The sequence below is a fragment of the Triticum dicoccoides genome, chromosome 4B (genome assembly GCF_002162155.2).
Source record: "Triticum dicoccoides isolate Atlit2015 ecotype Zavitan chromosome 4B, WEW_v2.0, whole genome shotgun sequence".
Classification (NCBI taxonomy): domain Eukaryota; kingdom Viridiplantae; phylum Streptophyta; class Magnoliopsida; order Poales; family Poaceae; genus Triticum; species Triticum dicoccoides.
In genome coordinates, this window is record NC_041387.1 from 174,619,976 (window position 1) to 174,644,934 (window position 24,959).

The 24,959-nt window shown below is 46.2% G+C and overlaps 4 protein-coding genes, 1 long non-coding RNA gene and 2 pseudogenes across 5 annotated transcripts in view; 5 read left to right on the plus strand and 2 right to left on the minus strand.

Annotated features, from left to right (window-relative positions):
* Positions 1-655, plus strand: part of LOC119295635 (probable ATP-dependent RNA helicase ddx5) — a 3,006-nt gene extending 2,351 nt beyond the window's left edge. Inside the window, exon 6 of the mRNA XM_037574078.1 lies at positions 144-655. Within this exon, the coding sequence (XP_037429975.1) occupies positions 144-423 (280 nt within the window). The 3' untranslated portion in view covers positions 424-655. The remainder of the gene's footprint in view (positions 1-143) is intronic.
* Positions 656-842: 187 nt separating this feature from the next.
* On the plus strand, positions 843-4,170 carry LOC119295636 (2-carboxy-D-arabinitol-1-phosphatase-like). Its single transcript, XM_037574079.1, has 8 exons — positions 843-1,306; positions 1,408-1,624; positions 1,700-1,818; positions 2,608-2,706; positions 2,906-2,959; positions 3,047-3,145; positions 3,249-3,356; positions 3,669-4,170. Exons 1-8 carry the CDS (start codon positions 890-892, stop codon positions 4,041-4,043), a joined length of 1,488 nt encoding a protein of 495 aa, XP_037429976.1. The 5' UTR covers positions 843-889; the 3' UTR covers positions 4,044-4,170.
* Positions 4,171-4,346: 176 nt separating this feature from the next.
* On the plus strand, positions 4,347-6,486 carry LOC119295637 (seipin-1-like). The gene is made up of 2 exons (XM_037574080.1): positions 4,347-5,508; positions 5,596-6,486. The coding sequence occupies exons 1-2, from the start codon at positions 4,960-4,962 to the stop codon at positions 6,271-6,273; spliced, it is 1,227 nt and encodes a 408-aa protein (XP_037429977.1). The 5' UTR covers positions 4,347-4,959; the 3' UTR covers positions 6,274-6,486.
* A 2,269-nt stretch (positions 6,487-8,755) lies between these two features.
* Positions 8,756-10,438, minus strand: LOC119292606 (annotated as a pseudogene).
* A 6,885-nt stretch (positions 10,439-17,323) lies between these two features.
* On the plus strand, positions 17,324-18,669 carry LOC119295638. The gene is made up of 2 exons (XR_005144132.1): positions 17,324-17,843; positions 18,054-18,669. It is a non-coding gene; the product is annotated as an uncharacterized LOC119295638 (long non-coding RNA).
* Positions 18,670-21,418: 2,749 nt separating this feature from the next.
* LOC119295639 lies at positions 21,419-22,765 on the plus strand. The gene has a single exon (XM_037574081.1). It carries the CDS (start codon positions 21,560-21,562, stop codon positions 22,508-22,510), a length of 951 nt encoding a protein of 316 aa, XP_037429978.1. The 5' UTR covers positions 21,419-21,559; the 3' UTR covers positions 22,511-22,765.
* Positions 22,766-23,199: 434 nt separating this feature from the next.
* LOC119292607 overlaps positions 23,200-24,959 on the minus strand; it is a 2,250-nt pseudogene continuing 490 nt past the window's right edge.

Sequence of the window (24,959 nt, forward strand, 5' to 3'; positions counted from 1 at the left end):
AACTTCTCAATTTGAAGCCATATTGCCAAGGCTTTGTGTTTTCACTTTCAGATGATTTTTAGCTGCACCACTGTTTTAATTAATAACTGTGTTGTGGCACTGTGACATTGACGACTTACATGTTCCTTTGTATCTACTTGCAGCATGGGGCTTATCAATGTCCTTGTGAAAGGCTGTGAGAGCTTGGCAACATCAGGTGTTGAGGAATTTGAGATTGTGTTGGTCGCGGACTTGCCTCCTTCATTTGACGATTATGTTGAGATCCTCACCAGGACAGCTCGTCACACGGTTGCAGGGGAGGTGCATGTTATCGTCTCTAAGACTGATGCTGCTCATGCAAAGCCCTTGGCTGATGTTCTTGCAAACAGTGGACAGGCGGTGCCTAAGTTGCTAAGACAATTAATTGACAAGAATCACTCCTGATGCAATATTCCTTTCTACTTATGCGGGGTCACCGAGCAATTTTGTCAGCGTCAACTGTTTTGCCTTCTTCTTTTTTGTGTAATTCTCGTGTGTCGATTATTATCTCTTGCCTTGATGTAGCACATTTAAATTTAAATTTTATGATGAATATGCGACAAGGCCCTTCCTGTAAGAACCGAAGTGCATTCTATATATTATCTGAAAGGAACTGTTGCGATGAGTTTTTTTTGAAGACGAAATGTAAGTTTTTGCTGTGCTCACCAAATCCTTGTATGTTCTGACAGAATTTTGCAGCACGCACAAAAATAGTTTATGTTGTACTATACGTCTTCTTGAATGGAAGGCGTAATTTTAAAATCCGCGTTGTACGGGTTCTTCTTCGGGAACATCTTCGCGGGAAACTCGACCCAAACCACACATCCTTCTGGGTACCGTCCAAATCAGAGGGGCGGATAAAATCCCACAAATGCTCCTCTTCGCTCCCACCCCGCCGCCGTCGCCGGCCACCGCTCACCGGCGACCGGGTGGCAGCGCTGCCTCGTGCATCCGCTGCTCGAGCGTGCGCGAGCTTGATAGGTCCCCGAGCCGCCCGCCGCTACCGCCGCTGGCGGAGGCGAAGCGGGTGGTGCTGGTGCGGCACGGGCAGAGCACCTGGAACGCGGATGGACGCATCCAGGGGAGCTCCGACTTCTCCGTGCTCACGCCCAAGGGGGAGTCCCAAGCGGAGACCTCCCGCCTCATGCTCCTCGCCGACTCCTTCGACGCCTGCTTCACCAGCCCGCTCGCCCGGTCCCGCCGCACCGCGGAGATCATCTGGGACAGCCGCGATAAGGACCTCATCCCGGACTACGACCTCCGCGAGATCGACCTCTATTCCTTCCAGGTGGGCACCTGCTCGCTCGCTCGCTTGATGTTTGTGCAAATGCTTGGCAGCCGGCAGGTGCTTGCGGAAATGCCACACTGACCAGCTGGATTTGTTTGCAGGGGCTCTTGAAGCATGAAGGGAAGGAGAAGTACGGGGCTCTGTTCCAGCAGTGGCAGAAGAATCCATCAGACTGCAGCATCGATGGGCACTACCCAGTGCGGGAGCTCTGGGACCGAGCGCAGGGCTGCTGGGAGAGGATCCCGACACACGAGGGCAAGTCAGTTCTTGTGGTTGCCCACAATGCAGTTAACCAAGCGCTCGTTGCCACATCCTTGGGTAAGGTGTAACCAGGTTTTGATTTGGATGTTATAATGCTCAGGGCGTGTTCACAGTTGGTCTGTTTGTGTTTAGGACTTGGCACCGAGTACTTTCGGACTCTGCTCCAAAGCAATTGTGGCGCTAGTGTGCTGGATTTCACCCCACAGCCCGGCGGACGCCCTCCAAGTGTGTGCCTTAACCGCTTAAATCAGGTGAGTGTAATTTTGTTTCCATAACTGAACTTTGCTTTCCTTTGTAACCAAAAAATTTCTGCTGATGCAGTGTGCTGAAACTTGAGTTTCATACTTACTGAAAGTCCGAAACACACTATTAATATGAACCTTCTACTCCTTGCCTGTTTGTGTTAGCACGGGACCTTCTACTCTTGTATCAACTTCGAGATTAAAGGAATTAGCAGGGCAGCCCGCTTCATTTGCATGGCTAGATTTGCCACAATTTTTTACCATCAGCCGATACAACCTAGGTGCTTTAGAATACTGTGCAGGATATTTAGGTGTTTTCATAATAACATTGTAAATGTTGTGTGAAGTTTGAAGGAACAAGACATCCATAGTACAGAAAAAAATGCACCGAGCATATTTCATCTGCTTCTAGATAGTTGCAGGAATGCAACTAATGTTAATGAAAGTTGTTGATTCCACTGCACTTACTTGCTATTATTATTAATGACATATTTCAACCACCGAGCATTACTTTTTTTTTGAAATAAACCACCGAGCATTACTTATCTGTCTCAATACCATTGTTTGACAATGTTGACTTGTTGTGAGGTGTCCTCTTTTTTCGGGCTTCTTGCGAAGTAATAGATGAATTATTAGTGTTATTTGTCATGTCAGTTTGTAGCACTTATGAGCAAGCATGGTGGCTTATTTCCACTATTTTAATAAGAGAACATATATGTTTCCAGAGAAAACAGAGATGAAGTAATCAAACAATGAAAATGTGGTTTAATCTTTTGCTCATGTTTGTATTTCGTACAGACCCCGAACTCTCCTATTTCTGCCGAAAGTTCTGCAGGTAGAAAGTCGAGCAAGCGGATCATTCTAGTTTGTCAAGGGGCTACACAGAGCAGTTCTGAGGTATGGATTTTCCTTGTGTGCACGCATGCATGAAGAAAGTTGCACTTGTTCTTGGGATCAAGCCGTGAAGACACCAGGATCTTATTTTCTAATTCCTGGGATTAATGATCTAGACACCTATGGCAGTGAAAACTATATAGCCGCACGCTGCACCTTTTGTACTCTTTTGAGTGACATATATTGTCCTTTTGAACTCCAGGGTAGTTTAGGCGGAGTGGGTTATGCACCGCTGAACATGCTGGGTGTTATACAGGTAATTCACATTTTGTGTGTCATACAGCACCAATTTATTTCTTTTCCAGTACAACAGCTAAGCTCATATTCGGTCACACACTTTCAGGCTCAGAAGACCGCGGAACTACTTCTAGATCTGAAGGTGAACAGTATTATCTGTAGCCCACAAGTCGCAGCTGTTGATACTGCAACTGCCATATGTGAGGTAAATATAAGTTTCACTAACCGCAACATTTAGTTAGTTGCTTTCTATCATATTTGTACAAAATTTTCACCTGCACTATCTGATCTTATGGAGTCACTTGCAGGTCCAAGAGGCTGCTGATTGCTTAGGTGCTGACTGTGTGCCTCGTTATGTTGAAATGAAGAATTTGTTCGGACTCGAAATTGATGATGCCTTTCTAACAAAGCAAAAGGTTAGACCATTTACAGTTTCTGTGGTTATGATGAGCGGCATCACACTAGCTCTACTTTGAAGGCCTTTTATATGTCCTGAAAGGCTGAAACGTCATTGAGATGAATTCATTATGAAGGCACCACAAATCACGATATCTATAATTCAGAACTACTATTAGCACTGGTCACATACTTCCTTTTCTTGTTAAAGCTATCTCATGCGCACATTGGCTGGCACCTTTCTCTTAAGGGAAATTAGACTGTTAGTCGGAAAGTTTACAAAACCAAACATTTCTGGGGCTGAAAGTTAACAATTTCCCCCTTCTCTGCAGAGCCTTGAACAGATAGTTCAGTCTGGTTGGATGGGCGGCATGGAACACCAAAAGCTTAAGACATTGTGGGCTCAGTCCGAGGATGCATGGCAAGCTTTGGTAAACGAATTGCCAGATGATGATGGCGCTGATTCAGACCGAGTCGTTGTCGCTATCGGCCATCCTGCCATCCACCTGGCACTGCTCTGCAGGTGTCTGGACCTAACAATGGATTACATGCCGTCTTTCCATCTGGACGACGGCAGCATCAGCGTGATCGATTTCCCGGATGGGCCGAAAGGAGGAGGCATCGTCAGATGCACCAATTACACGGCCCATTTGGGCAGATGGTCGGTACCCATCACAAAATCAACAGAAAACAATGATGAATTCTGAATTAATTTTTGTACAGAGGTAATTAGCATCTCCCATTTTTTTCGCTGTAAAAAGAAACATCTTCCATTTCTTGGTGGGGGGAGTATCATCCTTCAGGAAAATGAATTGAGCCGGTAGATATCGTACACGGATGTAACTGGCATCTTCCTAGTTTTTGTTTGTGAAGACCATTTCATTTACACACGCGTGAGCTCACACACACACACACACACACACACACACACACACACACATATCCAGCATAAGTTTCCAAAAGAAGATTTGTCAAGTAGAGTATTATTTATGTTACTATCATATTGTTTCAACAGTATTATTTGTGTACTGGATAATTTGTAGGAAGAGGATTTGTAACACCTACGTACTCCACACCCCTATATGAACATTAAGTTCAAACAAATACCTGGAAATTTGAAAACAAATCTGGGGTTTTTCATGTGAAATTTCATTTAAAAATACGAGGAAATGTATCCGTGGCAAAAAAGACAAAAAAAATTCTATGTATAAAAAAACTATTTGGATGGATTTTAGTTTGGATTGTATTTTCTTCACCACGGATACATTTCCTTGTATTTTACTACAAAACTTCATACGGGAGTAGAATGGGCGCCCAAGTTTGAGATCTCAAGATTCCGGATTTTTTTTAACTTTTCCTGGTATTTTTCGAATTTAATTTTTGTATAGGGGTGAAGTACCATATTTGGTATAGATATATACTCCTGGTGACATAACGTCGATGGTGACAAAAGCGGTTGGCCATGATCGATCTGCATGGAGGCATGCATCCGACACGTGGACCCCTCCTTCCACGTGTACCTCGTCATCCTCGAGCAGCTCGACATGGCTACTGCATGCGCCCTCGAACCTTCGCCTAGTTCGCTCCATTCCCTACGTACGGTGCTAGGCTCCTGGTGTACACATGTTAACCTGTAGCTCATACCCGATGGATCCAGGACCCCACCACCCGTCCACGTACAACCACCACCACCACTACCCCTTCTTGCCGGCCGCCGGACCGCCCACCGCTGGCGGCGACACCCTTCTCTTCCTCCTCGCCATCCCGGCAGGCTGGCTCGTCCGGCTGGTTGCCTTCCTCGGCGAGCGCGTCATCTCCGCGGTCCTCACCCTCGTGGTCCTCCCCGGCGCGACGCTCGTGGGCGAGCTGCGCACCGTCCCTGCGGCTGCGGTCTCCCTCGCCCGCCGCGCCGCCGTGGGCGTGCTCGCCGCGGCCTTCACCTTCGCGGCCCTGGCGGTCGCGTTAGTCGCGTCCCTGCTGCTCGGCTTCGTCCTTATCCGGCACTGGGTCGAGGACCCGGTCACCGTGCGCCAGCCGCTCTACTTCGACTACACCGAGCCGCAGCCGAGCGCCGCCGTGGCCCTCGTCCCCCCGGCGGGACACTCCGTGAGGGTGTCCATGTCGTTGCTGCTGCCAGACTCCGACCACAACCGTCAGATTGGCGTGTTCCAGGTCCAAATTCGCAGTCCAAATTTCTTGGAATTTAACCTGACCATCTGCAACCTACTGATGTCCCATCTGTTAAAACCTCACATTCAGATTAAAACAGAGGCCATCACCCCAAGTGGAAGCACCGTCGCATCAGCCACCCAGCCGTACATGCTGCGGTACAAGAGCGCTCCGGTGCGGCTAGCGCAGTCCGCGCTAACAATCGTGCCGCTCGCCTTGGGCATGCGCAGCGAGAGCCAGTCGGCGACGCTGAAGCTGCTGCAGTACTGGGAAGGCCACGGCCGTCACAAGAGGACACGGCTCATCAGAGTCTCTCTGCAGCCAAGAGCCATGACAGTGCACCTGCCCCAGGTGTACAGAGCAGAGATCACCGTGCAGACGGCGCTTCCATGGTTCAAGGCCGTGGCGCGCAGCTTGAAATGGACAATGTGCGTGTGGCTCTCTTTCTGGGTCTATGTCATCCTCTCCCTGCTCGCGGTTCGTTGGGTCTGGCCACTTGCGGTATCTGCATGGGACAGTCACAGGGGGTTATCTGATCGTCAAGTCAATGGGAAGACTATTGCTGCTAATCAGGGTGGAGGAGATATAGGCCAGAGCTCACATGAGGGATCATCAAGAGGTGGCGCTGTGAGGTGGAGGGACAGGAGAGGCAGGAGGAAAGCACAACAAACGCCGCATGGCAGCATGGTTGAGCTCAAGCTCGATGAGGGGTCGTCTTATAGCTCTGCAGTGGCTGAGACTGATGAAGTCGTCGACGACGAATCATAGGCAGCCACCTGCTGCTCGATTGTCCGTGTCCGAGTCTTGTTAGTTCAGTCAGTGCAGTGTGCTGTAAAGTTTATGCTGACCGCTAATCACAGTTTGTTACACGCCATGCGTAGGAGATCTGAAGGGCTTCCATGCGGAAGGGCATATAATAACGCAAATAAATGGCAAAGATATATATATGTACTAATCGATAAGCTGCAGGGGGTCACGTAATTTGCGTTCCTTATTCATGTTGGTACCACACTTTTAGTGTTTGGTTGACATGAGCTGTGTATGTGGTCTCCTTTGGCCACAGATGTTGGATAGATGAGGCTGGAGTAGTAGCTTGTTCCCGTTTCAGACTTTCAGGTCAGCCTCTCAGCAATTCTATGTCTTTGCACACTTTCTAGTCATGGAGATTATAACCACGTGCTTTCCTGTGATACCTATTTTACCGCTAATTGTATTGTGTTTTCTTTTGCTTAGATCCATATCTAGTTGAATCACTTAAATACAGAAGCATTTTATGTAAATTCTTTCTCAGCTTTATGGCTTAGGAGATGAAAATGGGGAATATAATGGTGTAACTCAGATAATGTACAGTCAGATGGTTGAAAATCCAACTTGGCTTGCTTAGCTGCATGAATTTTGCCAATTCATTCGGTTTATGGGATCATATAACTTTGTTTGATGTTAAAAATTGTCCTTAGAGTATTTTAATCATTCGCAAACTTCCTTCAGAGAGGGGTTATATAAAGATGACAGGGACAATTTCAGGGCAGCGAGCCATATCATTTTTGTGGTATGCAAAATAAACATTTTATACCTTTGAGAATCCATTTGTTGGTTGTCTAGAGACTGGAAATTAAATCGTAGCAGTGAAGTTCCCATCGTCATCATTTATAGCGGTGGACCATGTAGCACATGCTGTCATAGTACACATTAGCATGTACCTACCATGTCAATTTTCTTCGCCAACTAATCATATAGGAGTATATTTTTAGCCAACTCTGCAGCAGGCATCATGGCTTACCGATGCATGCTTAAGTCCTGATTTTGCATGACAAGGAAACCGTGTATGTGCTATATGGAAAGAACCAGATTGAGGTGGTCCGCTCATAATGTCTTACTATGCACAAGGCGCTCATGCATGTGATGGTCTTGGCTCCATGTTTTCTTAGTGACTGCAGGGTTAGTCACTTCAGAAATAAATGTGTGCGTTTGAGGTCCTATCTGCGTAAAAGGTCCTAATTGTATTTCAAGTGCACAAAACTGTTGAAGCTGGGGGCTGTATTGCTGTTGGGCAACTAACTTGAGGTCTGGGTTTCACAGGAGGATGTCTAATGATCAAATCGTTCGCATGAGCAGCGCATATCTTTTAATTTGCTGGGCAGTGTTGATCGCCAGAATATGACATGTCTGTACTCCAGCGGTGATAATGAGTCACTTACAGACTAATGTGACTGCGAAAGATTCTTCAATTTCTAGGCGTTCCATGCCAAACAAGAGCCAAGTAGGCTGATGTTGGAACAGAAGTCCTGATATTGATAGAAATCATATTCTCTTGAGCAGGTGCAACTTAGATCTAGCTTCTAGGAGTATTCCAACACCCAACCACATCATGGAAGGAAGAGGACAAGTGAGCAACCTGCTCTCCTCCTTCCTGATGCATGCATGCATACCTTGTGCAACTGCCTTGCTTCTGCCGGCTAGCGTAATAATATACATATCCTCTCCGCAGTTGCATAATGTTATCTTGTCCATCAGTTTCCTAGTGGGTCTGAAACCGAAAGGCCTCTTTTGTCAACTTGTGCCTGCTGCATCTTAAAAACCTTTCGTTCCTGGCTTGCTCTAGTTTAACAAAGATCAAGAGACATTGCCCACTGCAAAAACTTCATCTGTCTATCTATCTGTTTTATTTCTGAAAAAATAAATGATTTTGGTGCTCTAAACATAAAGGAATGCACTCGTATCAACCCCCTTAATCAGAGTTGTACTTGGGCTGCACAATATTATTTGCATCTCCCTGTGGTGTCTGTACATTCATGTTCGTGCCAAGTGAATTAATAGTATATGCTGATTTCTCTTGCGAAGCTCGCATCATTTGATCATCTACCATCTGATAAGTTAGCTGATCTGCCGTACCAACATTTCACAGTGCTCTAGGATCAAGTGCTACGCTTTGCCAGTGAGTTGCATTCTCACCTAACATAGCAGACCCCGTAAATCAAGTGCATACGGATTTCGCATCTTGTAACATTCTTAGTTATCAGATATTCAGATAGCATTCGAGGCGTAACTGACGGACCATGGGGAGCTGGTGCAGAGTTTTGCAGTTGCGTTTTGGCGCGGCGTATCTCATGGAGAAAAATTCACTGTAGGTCATAAAACTTGAGCCGGATGACACTTTGGTACCACTACTTCAAAATACCCGAACTACGGTCCATATACTTGCGCACAGGGTTCACTTTGGTCCGTATGTACACACTTTGGTACCACTACTTCAAAATACCCGAACTACGGTCCATATACTTGCGCACAGGGTTCACTTTGGTCCGTATGTACGATTTTGTTTACGTATTCGCTGACTTGGCCGAGTCAGCGGCCGCCAGCTAGGCTTTGACCGTCACATAGTCGATCCTAGGGTGAATACTACTCGATCCGGGGTTATTTTTGCAAAATCGCCATGACCAGCTCCCTGTCCGTCTTCTTCCCCATGGTGGGCTTCCGCAGGAATAGCTTGATCTTCGTGCCGAGCCAGCCGTGGTGCTTGGTGGCGCGCGGCGGGCTGAACCCATACAGAGCGGTGCGGCGGAAGATGCAGCCTCTGACGTACATGGGGCCCTGCAGCCTGTCCATGGCGCGCATGGCGACATCGAAGAAGACGAGGTTGTGGTTGGCGTACCGGTCGTTGGGGTCAATGCCCTCGAACCGCTGCGGGAACTGCATGTAGCAGACACGGTCGCCGCGGCGGTCGAGCATGTAGCACATCCCTTCGCGGAGTGCCGCCGAGTTGTGTACGTAGTGGTCGCAGTCCAGGTTGAGGATGAAGGGCCCGTTCGACATGATGGCACTCGTCCTGACCAGCGCGTTCATGGCGCCGGCCTTCTTGTTGTGGTCATACCCCGGCCTCTTCTCGCGCGAAACATACACCAACATCGGCAGCCGTATGTCCACGCCCGTCGTGTCGATCAGCGCACCGGACTCCGCCGGCTCACCGCCAAGCACTGGCTCCGAGGTCGGTGGCGCATGCATTGCCTGCGCGTTCATCAATCATTTGGAGAAGATACATGAGCATTTCGAATCGATTGAACAAGCATTTCGAAAGGATTTAGTATGTCAGCTGCAGCAACATCTATGGATTCGATCAATCACCTGAATGATGCCAGCGTGGTTGCCGCGCGCGTGATCCGTCGCCCCGGCGAGCCAAGTGCCGACCCACTGGGAGCCGTTAGACATCCATGTCGCTTGTTTTTACACGAGGAATTGGTACCTGTATGGGCTGAGTATGGCCTGAGAGACGCTGGTCTTCCTCGTCAGGGGCCGGCAGCAGCGGGCACCGAAGTTGGGCGGCTCCTCGATGCCGACGAATCCGGAGGTGGCCCCAGCGCTGTTGCCGCCGCCGCCGTGCTCTTCTCGGGCCATAGAGCGTTGCCGTAGCTGTAGGTGCCCTTGGTCTCGAAGAGCCACCGGGCGTGGTCGAAGTCGGTCGGCTTGCCGTTGCTACGGGCATGGGCATCTTGATGGAGTGCACCATGGAGAAGCGCTTGGACATGGATGTCATGGGCATCTGGTCCCTCTCCTCCGACGAGGAGATGGCGTCGTCGTCGTCCTCGTCGACGGAGTCGTCGGTGTCGCTGCCGGCGGAGTAGGCCTCCTTGCAGCCTGGGCAGTTGCCGGAGGCGGCGACGCAGTCCATGTAGCACTCCTCGCAGATCACAGGGCGGGTGGCCGCCAACGCCGGCATGTCGCAGCCGCGCATCTTGCAGGACATGTTGACAGAGGCGGTCGGCCGAGCACCGTCGGCAGAGTTGCTGAGCACGTGGGCGCGCGTCGCGCAGTTGAGGCCGCCGGGAAAGATGGTGCCGGAGACGTAGCTCCTCTCCGGCAGCACCTCCCCCTCCTCCTCAGCTGCGGGCGCGTCCGTGGACGCGGACGCCGTGGTCCTGTCCGGCATGGGCGGGATGTGCAAAACCACCCCGATGACTCAACATGCATGCCAGGCTGCCGAAGCTCACGTGTATTCTCCGATGCCCCAGGCCGTCTCCACCAGGTCCCTGGCCCTGGCCCGCATCTCCGCTCCCTCGCACCCTATGACGAGCCGCCGGATGGCGACCTCCACACCGCCAGCTCTCGAGCACGCCGGCGACCTCGAAGCCCACCCTCCACACGTGCTCCACGTACCTGGCGTTCCCCATCTGGTCACCGAAGTGCGGGCGACACAGCATCGGCACCCCCTCGCAAACGCTCTCCGTCATCGAGTTCCATCCCCCGTGCGTCCAGAACCCGGCCACGGCCGCGTGCCGGAGCACCTCCTCTTGCGGCGCCCACTCCACCACCATCCTGCGCCCGCGTGTCGCCTCCTCGAACCCATCCGGCAGCCGTGTCAGCCCGTCCGCGGTGACCAGGCCCGGCCGGACCACCTAGAGGAACGGCACGCCGCTGCCGGCGATGCCCCAGGCCGTCTCCACCAGGTCCCTGGCCGACATGGCGTTTTTGCAAAAATAACCCTGGATCGAGTAGTATTCACCCTAGGATCGACTACGTGGCGGTCAAAGCCTAGCTGGCGGCCGCTGACTCGGCCAAGTCAGCGAATATGTAGACAAAATCGTACATATGGACCAAAGTGAACCCTGTGCGCAAGTACATAGACCGTAGTTCGGGTATTTTGAAGTAGTGGTACCAAAGTGTCATCCGGCTCAAGTTTTGTGACCTACAGTGAATTTTTCTCTATCTCATGCCATGTGTTTGTTGGAAAGACACGGGCTAAGTGACAAGGTAGAAAGTCTTTTGCTACTCTTATTTTCCATCCATCTCAGCTTGTGTGATGTTGTAATTTCGTTACTTATGTTAATAGGAAAAAGAGAGAGGGAGAGAGGAGCGAATGATGGGAATGAACAGTGTTTCTTTATTGATGACAAACAAGGCTATATATACAAAGTGAGGGGACGCGTTGAACGGACGCGACCTTTACAAAGGACGCCATAAAGGCGGTAACTAATGACGGTTACTTATCTAAGGCGGTTGTTAAGCATGGATTATTAGGATTATAATTAATCCTTAACACTCCCCCTAATCCATGCTTGTCTTCGGTTATATGCGCCATCTTGATAAAGACTCCTTTAGTATGTTTGCCTTGAGATTGTTCATCATCTTCATATTGAGAAATACTCCTCCAAAAACCCTGTGGGAAAAATATGAGGAAAATAGTGTAGATACGTTGCTGAAACTCCTTTAAACCCAATGGGAAAAATAAGGAGAAAATGATGCAACATATAATAATTATTGTCTCTTGATAACTCATATGGGAAAAACCTTTGAAGAAGGAGAAAACTCATCGATAAGTTTAGAGAACAATTAATATATCTTGAGTACTTCCTTTAAAAAATCCGGTAGGGAAAATAGAAAGTATGATATATGATCTTTGAGAAGATATTGCCTCGTTAAAAACCATTATGAGAAACATTGAGAGAAAGCTCATAAGGAAAAAGAGTGCGATCTAATATGCCATTGAAAACTCCTTTAAAACCCGGTAGGAAAAATATAAGGAGAAAATGATATGGCATATATAGACACTTGTGTTTATATTGTCTCATTAAAAACCTTTTATGAGAAACCATTAGAGAAAAACTCATCAAGGGAAAAAGAGTACAATATATGCAATCTGATCATTGTTAATAGGTTATAGTTTGGGAGATTACTCCCGCTGAACTTTGCAAATCTAAAGGATGTGTCTGACCAATTCCAATGGCATTATCATGACATTATGAATAATCCGTTGGATTTTCCAATATTTTGTTTGTAAATTGTTTCCTCACTTTCTATAATTCGTGAGGATAAGTGAATTTTGAGCAATGTGCAATATGATACTGCTCTTCATATAACCTGTACATATCGAGTAATACAAGTGCTAGAATCTTGATAAGAACAAGTTATGTGATTCTGATGAATCTCAGCCACATGATTTTGAGTGTGGTTAATCATTCTTGCCAAATCATGCATATTTTGCAGTGCCTTTAAATAAAGCAATTATGTCAAAATGATAACTAGAAATAGCCATTAATGCTCATTCAGATGACTTCCATATGAAGGCTATTCCCGCAAATTCAGTCATTGATATGGCATTGTTGGGATCAAAGAAAGAGCCAATATCATTATATCATATCATGGTCATATCTTGTATTTCCTGATGGAAATATCCAAGCTTTATTGTGAGCTTGAGATATAAGCTAATATTTCTTATATCGTCCATATACCTTTTGTTGTGGGTTGCACTCTGAACAAAGATAGCAAATTTAGTGTCAGGCCTGACGTAGTTTTGCAATTATATGAGTGCTTTGACATTAGTCAGATAGAACTTCAGGTCCTGATATCACTTCATTATCACCCCTAGGTATGAATGGATTTGTACCCTATCAGGGGTACTATGACCATATTACATGTCTTTTATTGGTTTGATATATCCACATTGAACTTCTCGTATATGTCTTGGATATATGTATACTGATATGTATTCTTGAGAGAATGCTCAAGTTGTAAGCTTAAGCTAAATTTGGTTGAATCCAAATTTCCCGTCTTGAGATGATTATGTGTATGTTTAGGTCTTGTATAGACATTAATGATGAGGTCATCAATATACACTGAGGTGATGAAAGGAAATCAAATTTGGGATTCCTTTATTAAACATGTAAATAATCATCATTATTCGAGTAATCCTTTTGAAGAAGGAACTCATTTAGTCGGTAGTACCATATGATTTCCGACTATTTCAAGCCATAGAGTGACTTCTGAAATTTTACACAAATATGTTGTGATTTATTTTGGATTTGGAATTGTAAGCCCTTGAGAGACTTCACTATAAATTTCCGATTATTTCAAGTCATAGAGTGACTTATGAAGTTTTACACAAAAATTGTTGCGATTTTCTTTTGGATTCAGAAGTATAAGCCCTTCAAGGACTTGAATAGAGATTTCCGAAATGAGAGACTCATATGAGTATGTAGCCACTTCATCCATCAACTGCATGGATATTGTTATTATTTTTATTGCCAATGATATTTAGTATCGAAACATAATTCCACTCATACCAAGAGGATATGTTACATCATAATCGATGTCGGGTCTCTGCGTGAACCCTTTTGCTACAAGCCTCGCTTTCTCACCACCTCATTGACTTTGTCTATGAATGAGAAGTTTTTAGTTTTCCATATGGAAGATACTTATGAGGAGTAGGTATTACTGCGGTAAATACTACTCATTTGTAGAGCGAGTGCTATTCTTCATTACTTACTTCCTTTTATGTGAACCAATATGAGTGCAGGAGGCACTCTACCATGGATTTTGGTTCGGGGCCCAAAAGGTTTAGCAATTTGAGAAGAAATATATGTCGACAAATGTAGTCTTTAGTTTATATGATTCTGATGGAATCATTGAAGTTTGTGGATAATATATTTATTCCTTTTTAACTCCTTGTGATTTCCTACAACAAATGGAGGCAAGGTGTTTCGATGTCCCGGCACCAAAACATTTGTGCACATTTATGCCGGGCTTTGGATGATGAGCATCCAGTGAGGTGTCTTTCAACTTGATGTTGAATTACATTTACTGGTTGAGGAATTGATTTCTTCTGTTTCCGCGGAAGCATATGAGAAGTTATATCTCATGTTGTCAGACTTTCTCCCCCTCTTGCTCTCATTTGGGGAGAAGAGTGGTTTATCAGGTACCTCCACTCTTTCTGACACTTTACTGCGGGAATATTGGATTTAGTGACACCTTCTCATCAGTAAATGTATGTGGCAAATTTGCAATGTGTTGCAAATATATGATTCTCTAAACTTATAGTTCAGATTCTTTGAGTACGTGGATATAAGGATTGAATGTCAATAACATTTATAATTTATTTCTCGGCATTCTTTGTGGTACTTATCTCCCCCTAATGCCGGAAAATATCCTTATTGTTGATGCAATCAGCATACGGGCTATGAATAATTTTGATTGACGGATAAAATGTTATTCCTCAAATAGATCCCTAATTTTCTATAACTGCCCATTGATGTACGCTGGAGTGGTGATATCGATATGTAACCGAATTATTGCAAATAGGAAATACTTTGTTGATTTCCACGTAGTTACTACAAGGGGGTTAAGTAGTATGATATGCAGTTGGTATGATTTAGATCATACTTACGGTGTGTAAGGTCGTATGTGTCCAGCAAGAGGCTGGTAAATTTATAATTCTTTAAAAGTGGTCATGTAATTCATTTAAATATCTTTGATAATAAATTTAACAAAACCATTATGGGTATGTACATAGAGTACTGAATGCAATCATAAAAGTCTCGTGAAATGAGTTCAACGACATTGTCCATTCGAATGGGTTTATCCTTTGTTCAGGAGAATTTTGCTCCTACTTTGATAAGTTAAGCAATTTATCGGGTAAGATCATGGTTGTGTGTGATTAGAAACACACTTAAACAATTTATGAATGTGTATATGAGTACCATAAGTTATCTAAATTACCCCAGATAATGGTTAAGCAATCCACATATATCTTTTGAATGCGTTCAAGGAAGAATAAGTGGCTTGCTTAGAATTTTTAAGGTGAGAGTTCCTTAAAACAGATTTCCCCTATGGCACATGTGGTGCACATATAATCTGATGATATGGGGAATATTTTACAACTTGTTAAGTTGTGACCAACAGAATTGTCAACAATTTTCTAATCACCCCCAAACTAGGATGGCTAAGGCTATCAAGCCTAATATTTAATTTATTAATACTTATAAAATCATTGTGTGCGCAACAATATTGAGTATGAATTGAAGCATACATTCAAATTTATCGAATATTGTATCCAAGGAATATGATATTGGACATTTTACTACATGTTGTAGTACAAGTATAGGCTAATAATATGGTGGGATAATTAGGAGATTACCTGAGGTCCCCGATATGCTTGAGTGCAAATGAGTTCATCCTCCATTTTCTGCACTAAATTTTGGTCCTCCTTCTGATGAAGATTCTGAGAACAATCCTTTACTAGAATTTGGTTGTTATTTGCAAATTTTCAAATTTATCCCATTAAACTTATTGGCCTTTTAATAAATTTGTGGTGTGGTTCGACCATATGTTTGATGGTCTGGTAATCATAGGTACAATATTTATATAACCACACATTTGACAAACTGGAGAGTTGTCTTTTGATCATTTGAAAACGGCCAATTCCTATTAAGAGATGATTCTATCTTTGGTTGTCTATTAGCATCCACTTTACTTCGAATTCCTCATGGTTTTGTGTTGTTACCACTAACTTGCATAGTATTCTCGGTACTAGCAAGAATTTCAAATAATGGTATAGCACCCGTTGGGTGAATCTGATGATTTTAAGAAATTCCATGTTTCTTCATCATAAAAATGGTAGTACCATCTTAAGAGGAGATAAAGTGTATAAGGAATTTTCAACCGGATCTGCATATAAAAATATTTGATCACGAGATCTCAACTTGAAGTTGATTATGTGATAGAATTGTGAGATGCAATAGACTTGAGGTCTTGAAAAACAAATGGGCGATCATTCATGATGTGCTCATGGCAGCATGTTTCTCTTAAAGGAAAATATTCGAAGTGAATAAATACTAATCCATAATGTACTTAGTTTGAGAACTAAGTGAAGTTTGCGACATAAAATGAATATGTACATATTTAGTTATCAAGAGAATAGCCATGACATTTTTCAAACATGGGGTTAGTCACTATAAAATATCAACCCAAAATGTGATGTGGATCTTGTAATAGTGTTTGAGACACTCGATATTTGCTATAAATTATGGTCTCTACCTTTATGTATGGACGACAATATCATCACAAATAGTAATATTTGTGTAATTTTCCACGACTTATTCAAGCAAAATGATGCTTAAATAATTGATACTAGAAGAAAATGCCATTTTAATCATGTAAGATCATTATTATTATTTCTTTACTAGGAGAGTAAATAATTTTAGTGAACAACAATAATGGCTTCAAAGGAGCAAATTTTATGATAGCTGATGCCAGCTATACACTCATATGTGTTGACCTCAATTTATATAGGATAACACTTTGAAGATAATCACCGGATGCGGTGTAGACCTCGCAGTAATAGATAACATAGTCTGACTTTTGTCAGTAGATGTTCGTAATTCTATTACCTTATGTTATGCAAAATGTGTAAAATCACTTTGAAGGTAATCATCTGTCAAAGTGACATGATGTAGACCTTGCTGTAATAATGGATAGTCTGCAAAATTTGCAGTAGATGCCAGTATTACCTTATAATATCTTGATGTAGTCACATATAATATTAATATTTGGAAGAGCACTTCGAAGGTAGTCATCTTGTTAAAATAAAAAGATGTAGACCTCACAGTAGTGATGGATAATCTGCAAATTACGCAGTAGATGCCATCATACCTTGTGATTCGCAAACAAAATATGATGTAGTCATATTAAGTATGACACTTCACAATCATTGTTTTGAATTTACATCATGATTTGCAAGAAGAAGAAAATCAAATGCAAAACGTAGTTGTTGCACTTATTGTAAAAAAAGTACTAGTATCTTTAGGGTTCATTGCAGATGTAATGGTCGGCCCATCCAAAAACATAGGCTCAATGCCTTAGAACTCAACCAATATTATATGCTGGTATTAACCAAAATCTAAAACAATAAACCTGATGGCTTGTGTTCAAGTAATATTAAGTCTGATGACGCATTTGCCAATAAAAGAAACTAGAAGGGCTTAGACTCAAATGGCCGAAGGGATAAGGTTCCCTATCGCCATCGATTTGTTTAGTTCTGCACAGAGGCACCGATGCTGCGGTTCATGTCGCCGCCGGCCGTAGCCGGAGGGCTTGCTCGTACAACGTCGCACGCCAGAGGGCGTTGCCGGCCGTCGGTTTCTGCGCCGTGCCGGAGGACGTCGCCTCCACTGCCGCTCATGGTGCGCTCACGCCGAAGGGCTGGATAGCCGCGTCGTGGTTGGTCGCTCCGTGGGAGCCGCCCTGAGGTCGAGAGCCTCGGATGATGGCCATGTGGCGGGCTCGTCGCTGTGCGCCGAGGATTCAGGCCGATGGGAGGCGCCGCCGGGGTGCGTCGGGCACAGAGGGTGTCGCCTCTGCCTGGGCTGTGGACTGCGCTGCCGCGCGCCTGAGGGCATTGCCATGCTGGTCTCCGGCCATTAGCTGCTGCGGCCACCTCCGGGTGCAGCGCTGGGAGCAGCCGGGCCGAAGGTTGCCGCCGCTCAGCTAGGAGCCTGGCCGAGGCAGCGTTGTCCGGGCCATGGGTCGCCGCCGAAGTTTGCCTTGGACGGCATGCAAACGACGCCCTGGAGGTTAGTGCTTACTTCGTGCAGGAACGAAATTGGAATTGAATCACCTGCTTGATGTATCAATCAAGATACAGAGTTGGTCTTTGGATGATTGTCGTTTTGTATGAGATGTGTTACAGGGATCTTGTATGTTTCCTTCTGACCCCCTCCCCGTTCTTACCTTTCTCTCTGGATTTTGTGCTTTCATCTCATTTGCATCTGGTTTCTTCCCAGATCGAGAGATTCGCCGCGCCTGGGCCGTGAACGCCTCGGGCTGATGCGGGAGGTCGAGGCCACGCGACCATGCGCCGGCTGGAGACTTGCGCCGCCGTGCCGTTCTGCAGGGTGAAGCGTGCACGCACCACGCGCCGGTGGGCATGGACTGTCGCTAGTTCCGTGTTGCTCGCAGGCGAGCCGTTAGTGAAATTGCTCCGCTGGGGACAACGCGATGCGTCAAAGAGGTCTGGGCTCGCACTCGTTCGGCCGTCTCTCGGCCATCAAGGACATCGCCGGTGACGGATTGATAGTGTGCGGGCGCCGCCGGCGCCGCCGGTTTGTTTAGTGGCCTAATCGCTTGCTCGGGTTAGTGCTAAGGGCTGATAACGTGTTAATAGGAAAAAGAGAGAGGGAGAGAGGAGCGAATGATGGGAATGAACAGTGTCTCTTTATTGATGACAAACAAGACTATATATACAAAGTGAGGGGACGCGTTGAACGGACGCGACCTTTACAAAGGACGCCATAAAGGCGGTAAATGACGGTTACTTATCTAAGGCGGTTGTTAAGCATGGATTATTAGGATTATAATTAATCCTTAACAACTTAGTCCTCAATCATTGAGAGGTTGGAACTTCCTGCTCTGCATTAAAAGAATGAAAGTACTCCCTCCATAAACTAATATAAGAGCATTTAGATTACTATTTTAGTTATCTAAACGCTCTTGTATTAGTTTACAGAGGGAGTAACAAGAGAGGATGCATTAGTATTCAGCTGGGATCATATATTCATTCATATACACATGTTGTCATGGGACCATCAAGAGTGACGCTTGCTATCTCCTTGCCTGAGACAATGATCGGTTCACCCTGGCTTGGTCACTTGATTCACCGTGCTGTTGGTTTCTGTTATTTTTATCTGAACATTTTTTTTTGAAACGAGGCAAAAGACTTGCCATTTCATTAAATAAGGGAGAAGGTTTTAGACAGAAGCCGCAAGCGGCAGACAAAGAAAAATTATTTTCCCAGCATTACAATACTCAAGTGCTTGGCACCCGCCAAAGCCCAAAGCGACGCCTCGTGCTTGATCTTGTTGATGATGACCATCGATGGAACCGCCACGTTGCGAAAGACTCTAGCATTCCTCTCAGACCAAACCTCCCAAGAGATGAGCATCATCAATGAGGCTAGGGCTTTGGGAGAGCCGAGACGAGTCTGAAGGTTGCTGTCCCACCATTCTTTGACCGAAGCGGGGTGTGTGTGTGTGTGTGTGTGTGGTCCTTGCACGGGGTTATGGTTATTAACCTGATGTTTCATTTTTACATGGCTGCCTGATGCCCCCCAAAGGACACCTGAGCAGAACAAGCTTCATACTAATTGCCTTTGCGCAGCCATATGCGATCTGTTTCGTGCTATCAAACCATTTGGCATCGCGTGATTCATGATGGTTTTATTCCATTTCATCCAAGATGTAATCAATCAAATAAAATAATAAGATGTTTTGGGTATTTCAATATTGACTACATGTGAACTGAAATGAATGAACAAACACACGAAAAAGATGTCTATACATCAAATTCATAAAATGTTCAGAACATCTTATATTTGAGAGAGATCTCTATTTGAGAACACACACACGCACACGCACACAAATCATGCAACTGTCCCACTGCTTTTTTTCCCATGATAACTATCCCACCATTTGTCTTTCCTTCCTTTTTTTTGTGATAGGAGTATGTACCAAGTATTTAACTGTATCCCTAAAAAAATTATTTAACTGTAAACACAAGTGCCTGCCCCCTTGCACATTTGTTTCTTCTCGCATGGTTGTATGTAAGCCGCTTTAACTTTTCTTTGGCGCAAGTCGATTTCGCGTTGGAAGGAAGATGGACATGAAGAGAAAGGCTCTAGGTAGAAGACACACCACAACTGTGCGATGAATATACATGACATCTCTAACACATCCCCTAAAACTTATATTTGGGGAGAAAAAGTGAGTTTTAGAGAGTTAAGCACTAGCTAGCAGATCCCTAAAACCAATTTTACTAAAAATTATAAGTTTGGCTTCCAAAATAATCCCCAGATGACTATATTTGGGAGAAGCAATACCAAATCATCGCGATGCAAGACCAAATCAACGAGATGTAAGCCGAAATCAAGTCGATGCAAGCCCAAAGAAGAAAACGTAAGAAGCTTCGCCTTGCGCTTGCAGTGGCCGTCATGATTTGGTTCTTAATCCATGGATCATTTGCAGATCTTCTTTTGGCGGGAGCTATTGCATTGATGATGCTCTTAATTTAGGCGGCGATGAGTAGAGTTATGTAGTATGTACGATGTTATGTATGTATATGATATTAATGTCTAAAATTTATCGAAAAAAGCTATTATTAGTTTAATTATGTCTTTAAAAAATTTAGGGACTAAAAATTTAGGGGTTCTACTAGCTGCGAAACAGTGATTTCCCTAAAAAGAGTCAGTAAAGTGGCATATAAGACACTTTTGGCAGTTTTAGTCTAGGAGATCTGCTAAAGATGCCCTGATGGCCCAAACAATTGACTTACACCAAATTTCTTTTGAGACGACATACAAACTGCCACACCCTTCTTTCCCCTGGAACTAGAACAAAGCATATGCCAGGATTTAGAATTTGAGACTAGTTGTGATCCTCACGGACTATTGTGTTTCCTTGGTGATCTTGTGAAGTGGAGAGCTCGACAAGGGTGCCAACAAAGTAGCATTATGTTGCGAACCTTTATGAGCTCCTCAAAAGGATCAGCCCACAAACTCGCAAGAAAACAGACAACCTAAAAGGGGCAAAAATCTTCATCCCAAACGCTCCCTCCCTGATCAAGAATCACCTTCAAAGAGTAATGCTAGATGATCGGATGAGAATAGCACGCACTCGACACCGTTGGCACCATCATGATCGTAGGACTCACCGGCAACCGCCGCCTGTTGCAGTCTCTCGAGGGCCAACGTGCTAGTAGTGAAGGCAAAATCCCAAGTGGACCAAGTTCCACCTACTACTAGTCAGCTGGGGTGCTCGCCCAACTTTAAGAACAAAGTCAGGTCAGGTCATTTCCTCGGGCAGTCTACTTCTTTTCTTCTCCTTTTCTATTACCGGGAGTTTTGACCATGGAAATGTCATAAACATTTTGATGCGGCAAAAAAGTGAAGAGTTTTTTTGGAGCACGGGCAGAAAATGGCTCGGATGGGTCATGGATTGCCCTTCCATTTTAGCTTTTCAGATGACTTGGCACTTCATCTCGTCTACTCGGCCAGTGTGATCGGACGGTTCACGTTTCCCCATTCATCATCCAACGGCTGAGCGCCCTTCTCCGACGCACTTAAATAATGGGCACGATCGAAGTCGAACGCGCCTCTCCCACTTTTGGGTCCGGCAGTTGCCAGCGGGGAGTGGGAGCGGGAGGAGAGCCTCGCCGCCGGGTCGCCGCTATGAGTTGAAAACCATTGGCCACCACCTCCTCCTCCTCCTCTCTTCTTGACACCTCAGATCTCGTTACAATGGTCAGCGCCTCCAGTCTGCTGCTGCTGCCGTCCTCCGTGCGGGACCTCGCCTCCTGCGTCGTCGCCGACGTCGCCGCCTGCACCACCCCCTCCTCCACCCTCACCTCCCCCGCCTCCCCCTCCACGCTCTCCGTCACCGTGTTCTACCGCGCCACCGCACTCCTGCCCGGCCACAGCTCTCCTCTGCATCTGCGGCTCACCTGGACCCGCTCCCCGCTCGGCCCCACGCTCTCCTTCTCCCCCTCCGCCTCCAACCCCGCCGTGGTCCTCCGCAGGCGCAGGGGCACGCAGTCCGTCTCCGTTGACGACGCCGCACAGCCACAGCTCGTCGCGTTCTGGGACCTCACCGCCGCGCGCTACGACGCCTCCCCGGAGCCGCACTCCGGCTACTACTTCGTCGCCGTCGCCGGCGCCGACGTCGTGCTGGCTGTGGGCGACCTGGCGGCCGAGTTTGTCGAGGAGAGGTTCGAGGGCCGGATCCCGAACCCGAAGGCGGCGGCTTTGACCGTCCCGTTCGCGCGCAGGGAGCGCGTCGTTGCGCCGGACCCGGCGGCGATGCACACCGCGCGGCGCGTCCGGTTCGCCGAGGGCGGCCCGGATCACGAGGTAAGCGTAGGATGCTCCGGCGGCGCGGAAGAAGAAGAGCTGTGGGTGAGCGTCGACGGGAAGCGCGCGGTGCAGGCGCGGCGGCCGTGGCTGAACTTCAGGGGGAACCAGACCGTGTTCGTGGACGGCGCGCCGGTGGACGTTATGTGGGACCTGCACGGCTGGTGGTTCCGGGAGCCTCCGTACGGCAGCGCCGTGGTCATGCTCCGGGCGCGCAGCGCGCTGGAGAGCCGGCTGTGGCTAGAGGAGGAGGAGGTCGCTACCGCCGCGCCGGGGTTCTCCCTCGTCCTCCAGGCCTTCAAGTCCCGCGCTGATGGGCTATCATCTGCCCCTGCCCATTGATCATACATGTAGCTACTTCCGTAGTTCCATTCAAATGAGAAGAAGTCGAAGGGATCAGCAAGTTTACAAGCAACATGATCATGAACATAACAGGTGATATGCATTGATGTGAGTGTGTAGTGTAGGCAAATTTCATCTCCCTTGCTAGTTGATTTTACTCTTCTCCGAATCATAACTTGTGATGTGTGCAAGTACAGTTAACAAAGGACAGCAAAAAAATAAAATAAAAAAAGTGTGCAATAGTTTGGATCCTTCTGTGTTGAATGGTGAAATCATACTTTAGACCCTTCTGTGTTGAAAGATGAAGTCTTACTTTGGATCCTTCTGTGTTGAATGATGAGGTGGTGTAGATATGGGGGTCAATAGTTTCTGCTTGTTGCCACTTACCTTCACTACTGACTGTTCTTATGTAAATACATCAATAACAGTGGTACAGTTACAAGTGATTGTTGCAGCATAAATAATCTATCAACAGGTAATGGTAGATGTAATTCTACTAACGTTGACGGGTATTATCAGCCTACTGTTTGATGGCCATTGACATTCACATGTTATCCTGGTGAGACCAGTCATGAAATTTTAGTTACCAAAAGAAAAGAAAAAACGGACACATGATACTTCACTAGACATACACTGTGCGATGTCTGATTAAGCACTTCCCAGTTCCAAGTAGATGCAAACAGTTGATGTTCGGGAAGAAACTGTGCATACCTGCCTGAGTACTCGAGTGTGATAAACAGTCAACTGCTTGAGTGTGATCAACAAATAATGTGGCGCTTTAAGAAGAAAACCGAATGAATTCTCATATTTACATCAACTCTCTGAAAACTACTGTAACATATAACGGCCATCCTGGCACACATGAAAATGTTTCTGATTCTACAGGTCTGCTCAGACTGCAGGAAAAGGAACTTCAAGCAGCTTCTAGCTAGGCTTTACATCATGGCAGCATGCCAACAACGCGAGGACTCTCTATGTTCAATTTCCCTGTCTGGTTGTTATTCTCAACAGGAGAGCCAACCTCAGATGGCGTTGCATTGTTTCCCTGATCCTCGGATGGATGGCATACTACCTGAATCTGATTCGCCTGGCCAGGTTCGTTAAGAACCTGTGACGATGTAGTTGGCGAATACCCTCTGCTGGAGAACAGGCAGCGGGCATGGATCGGATCTTGACACTTCAGGCGAGCATGGGGGAATTACTATCACCGCGCTTGGCAGAGGCGGCGCAGCGTGCTTTCTGCCAGGGTCGTTCCGCAGGGAAACTCTACAGACAGGACATGTCGAGTGCTGCTTTAGCCAGATGTCGATGCAGGCCACGTGGAAATCGTGGCCACAGTAAGGAAGAACGCGGAGTACGTCGTCATCTTCGTACTCTGCAAGACAAACGACACACCTGCAAACGAGGATGCAAATGGTTCAGGATAAAGGTTTTGTGTAATCAGGGTAAAATTGCTAAACAAGCATCAATAAATAACAGAAATGGCAATTCAGAATGCATCAACTATTACTCAGAACCCTGCTTCCTTCTCATCGAGCACAGGCGAGCATTTGACCTACTCACTCCGTCCAAAAATACTTGTCCTCGAAATGGATAAAATTGATGTATCTATAACTAAAATAAGTCTAGATACATCCATTTCTAGGACAAGTATTTCCGGACGGAGGGAGTATTTGATAACAGTTCCCCCATCTTTCATATTTGTGTGATGTCCATTATAGAACATAGAGGCACGCCTCCCAGACGCCAAAATGACATTGCTGTGAACGCGCCCAACTTCTAGCTAAACTAGAACAAACTAGTAGTAGAACTAAGGCGACAGACTCCACATCGAACTAGTGTGATGCCCCATTATATTCAGTAACAATGCAAGCTCAGTCACCCATGGTTCAGTAGCAAAAATCTAGTTAAACACAGCCGTCAACACTCTGGTACTAAAGTGGCATGGTTTGACTTAGGCACCAACATCTACTAGGACATCCAATTTTTCTATCAATGTGACGCTGTACCGCTGCTTGTTCAAGATACGTTAGCACTTATAGCAACACTCAAATATGTACTTGTTCCTTGGCATGGAAGAATCTTCCGAGAGCACGCCAAGAGAAAACATCACTAGTGTTGCAACACCGGATTCCCCCAATCACCGATCTGATTCTACCAAACAGTGCGCGATCGATGGATCCCCGCTACAGTTAATTCCAAAATGCGATTAGTTCTACCGATGGCGCAGGCGTGAAGTGAATCGCGATCGGTAGACGGGAACCGAGGGGCACATACATGGCGGAGGCGTCCGCCGCCTCGCCGCGGGGGCAGCCGGCGGCGGAGAAGGCGCGGGTGGGAAAGGCGGCTACGGCGGCTGGGTCGACCCCTCCCCCTCCAGCGGCGTGTCCCTGGCGGTCGAACGGAACGTGGAGGGAGTGACCGGCTCTGACCCCGACGGGGCGGGGGG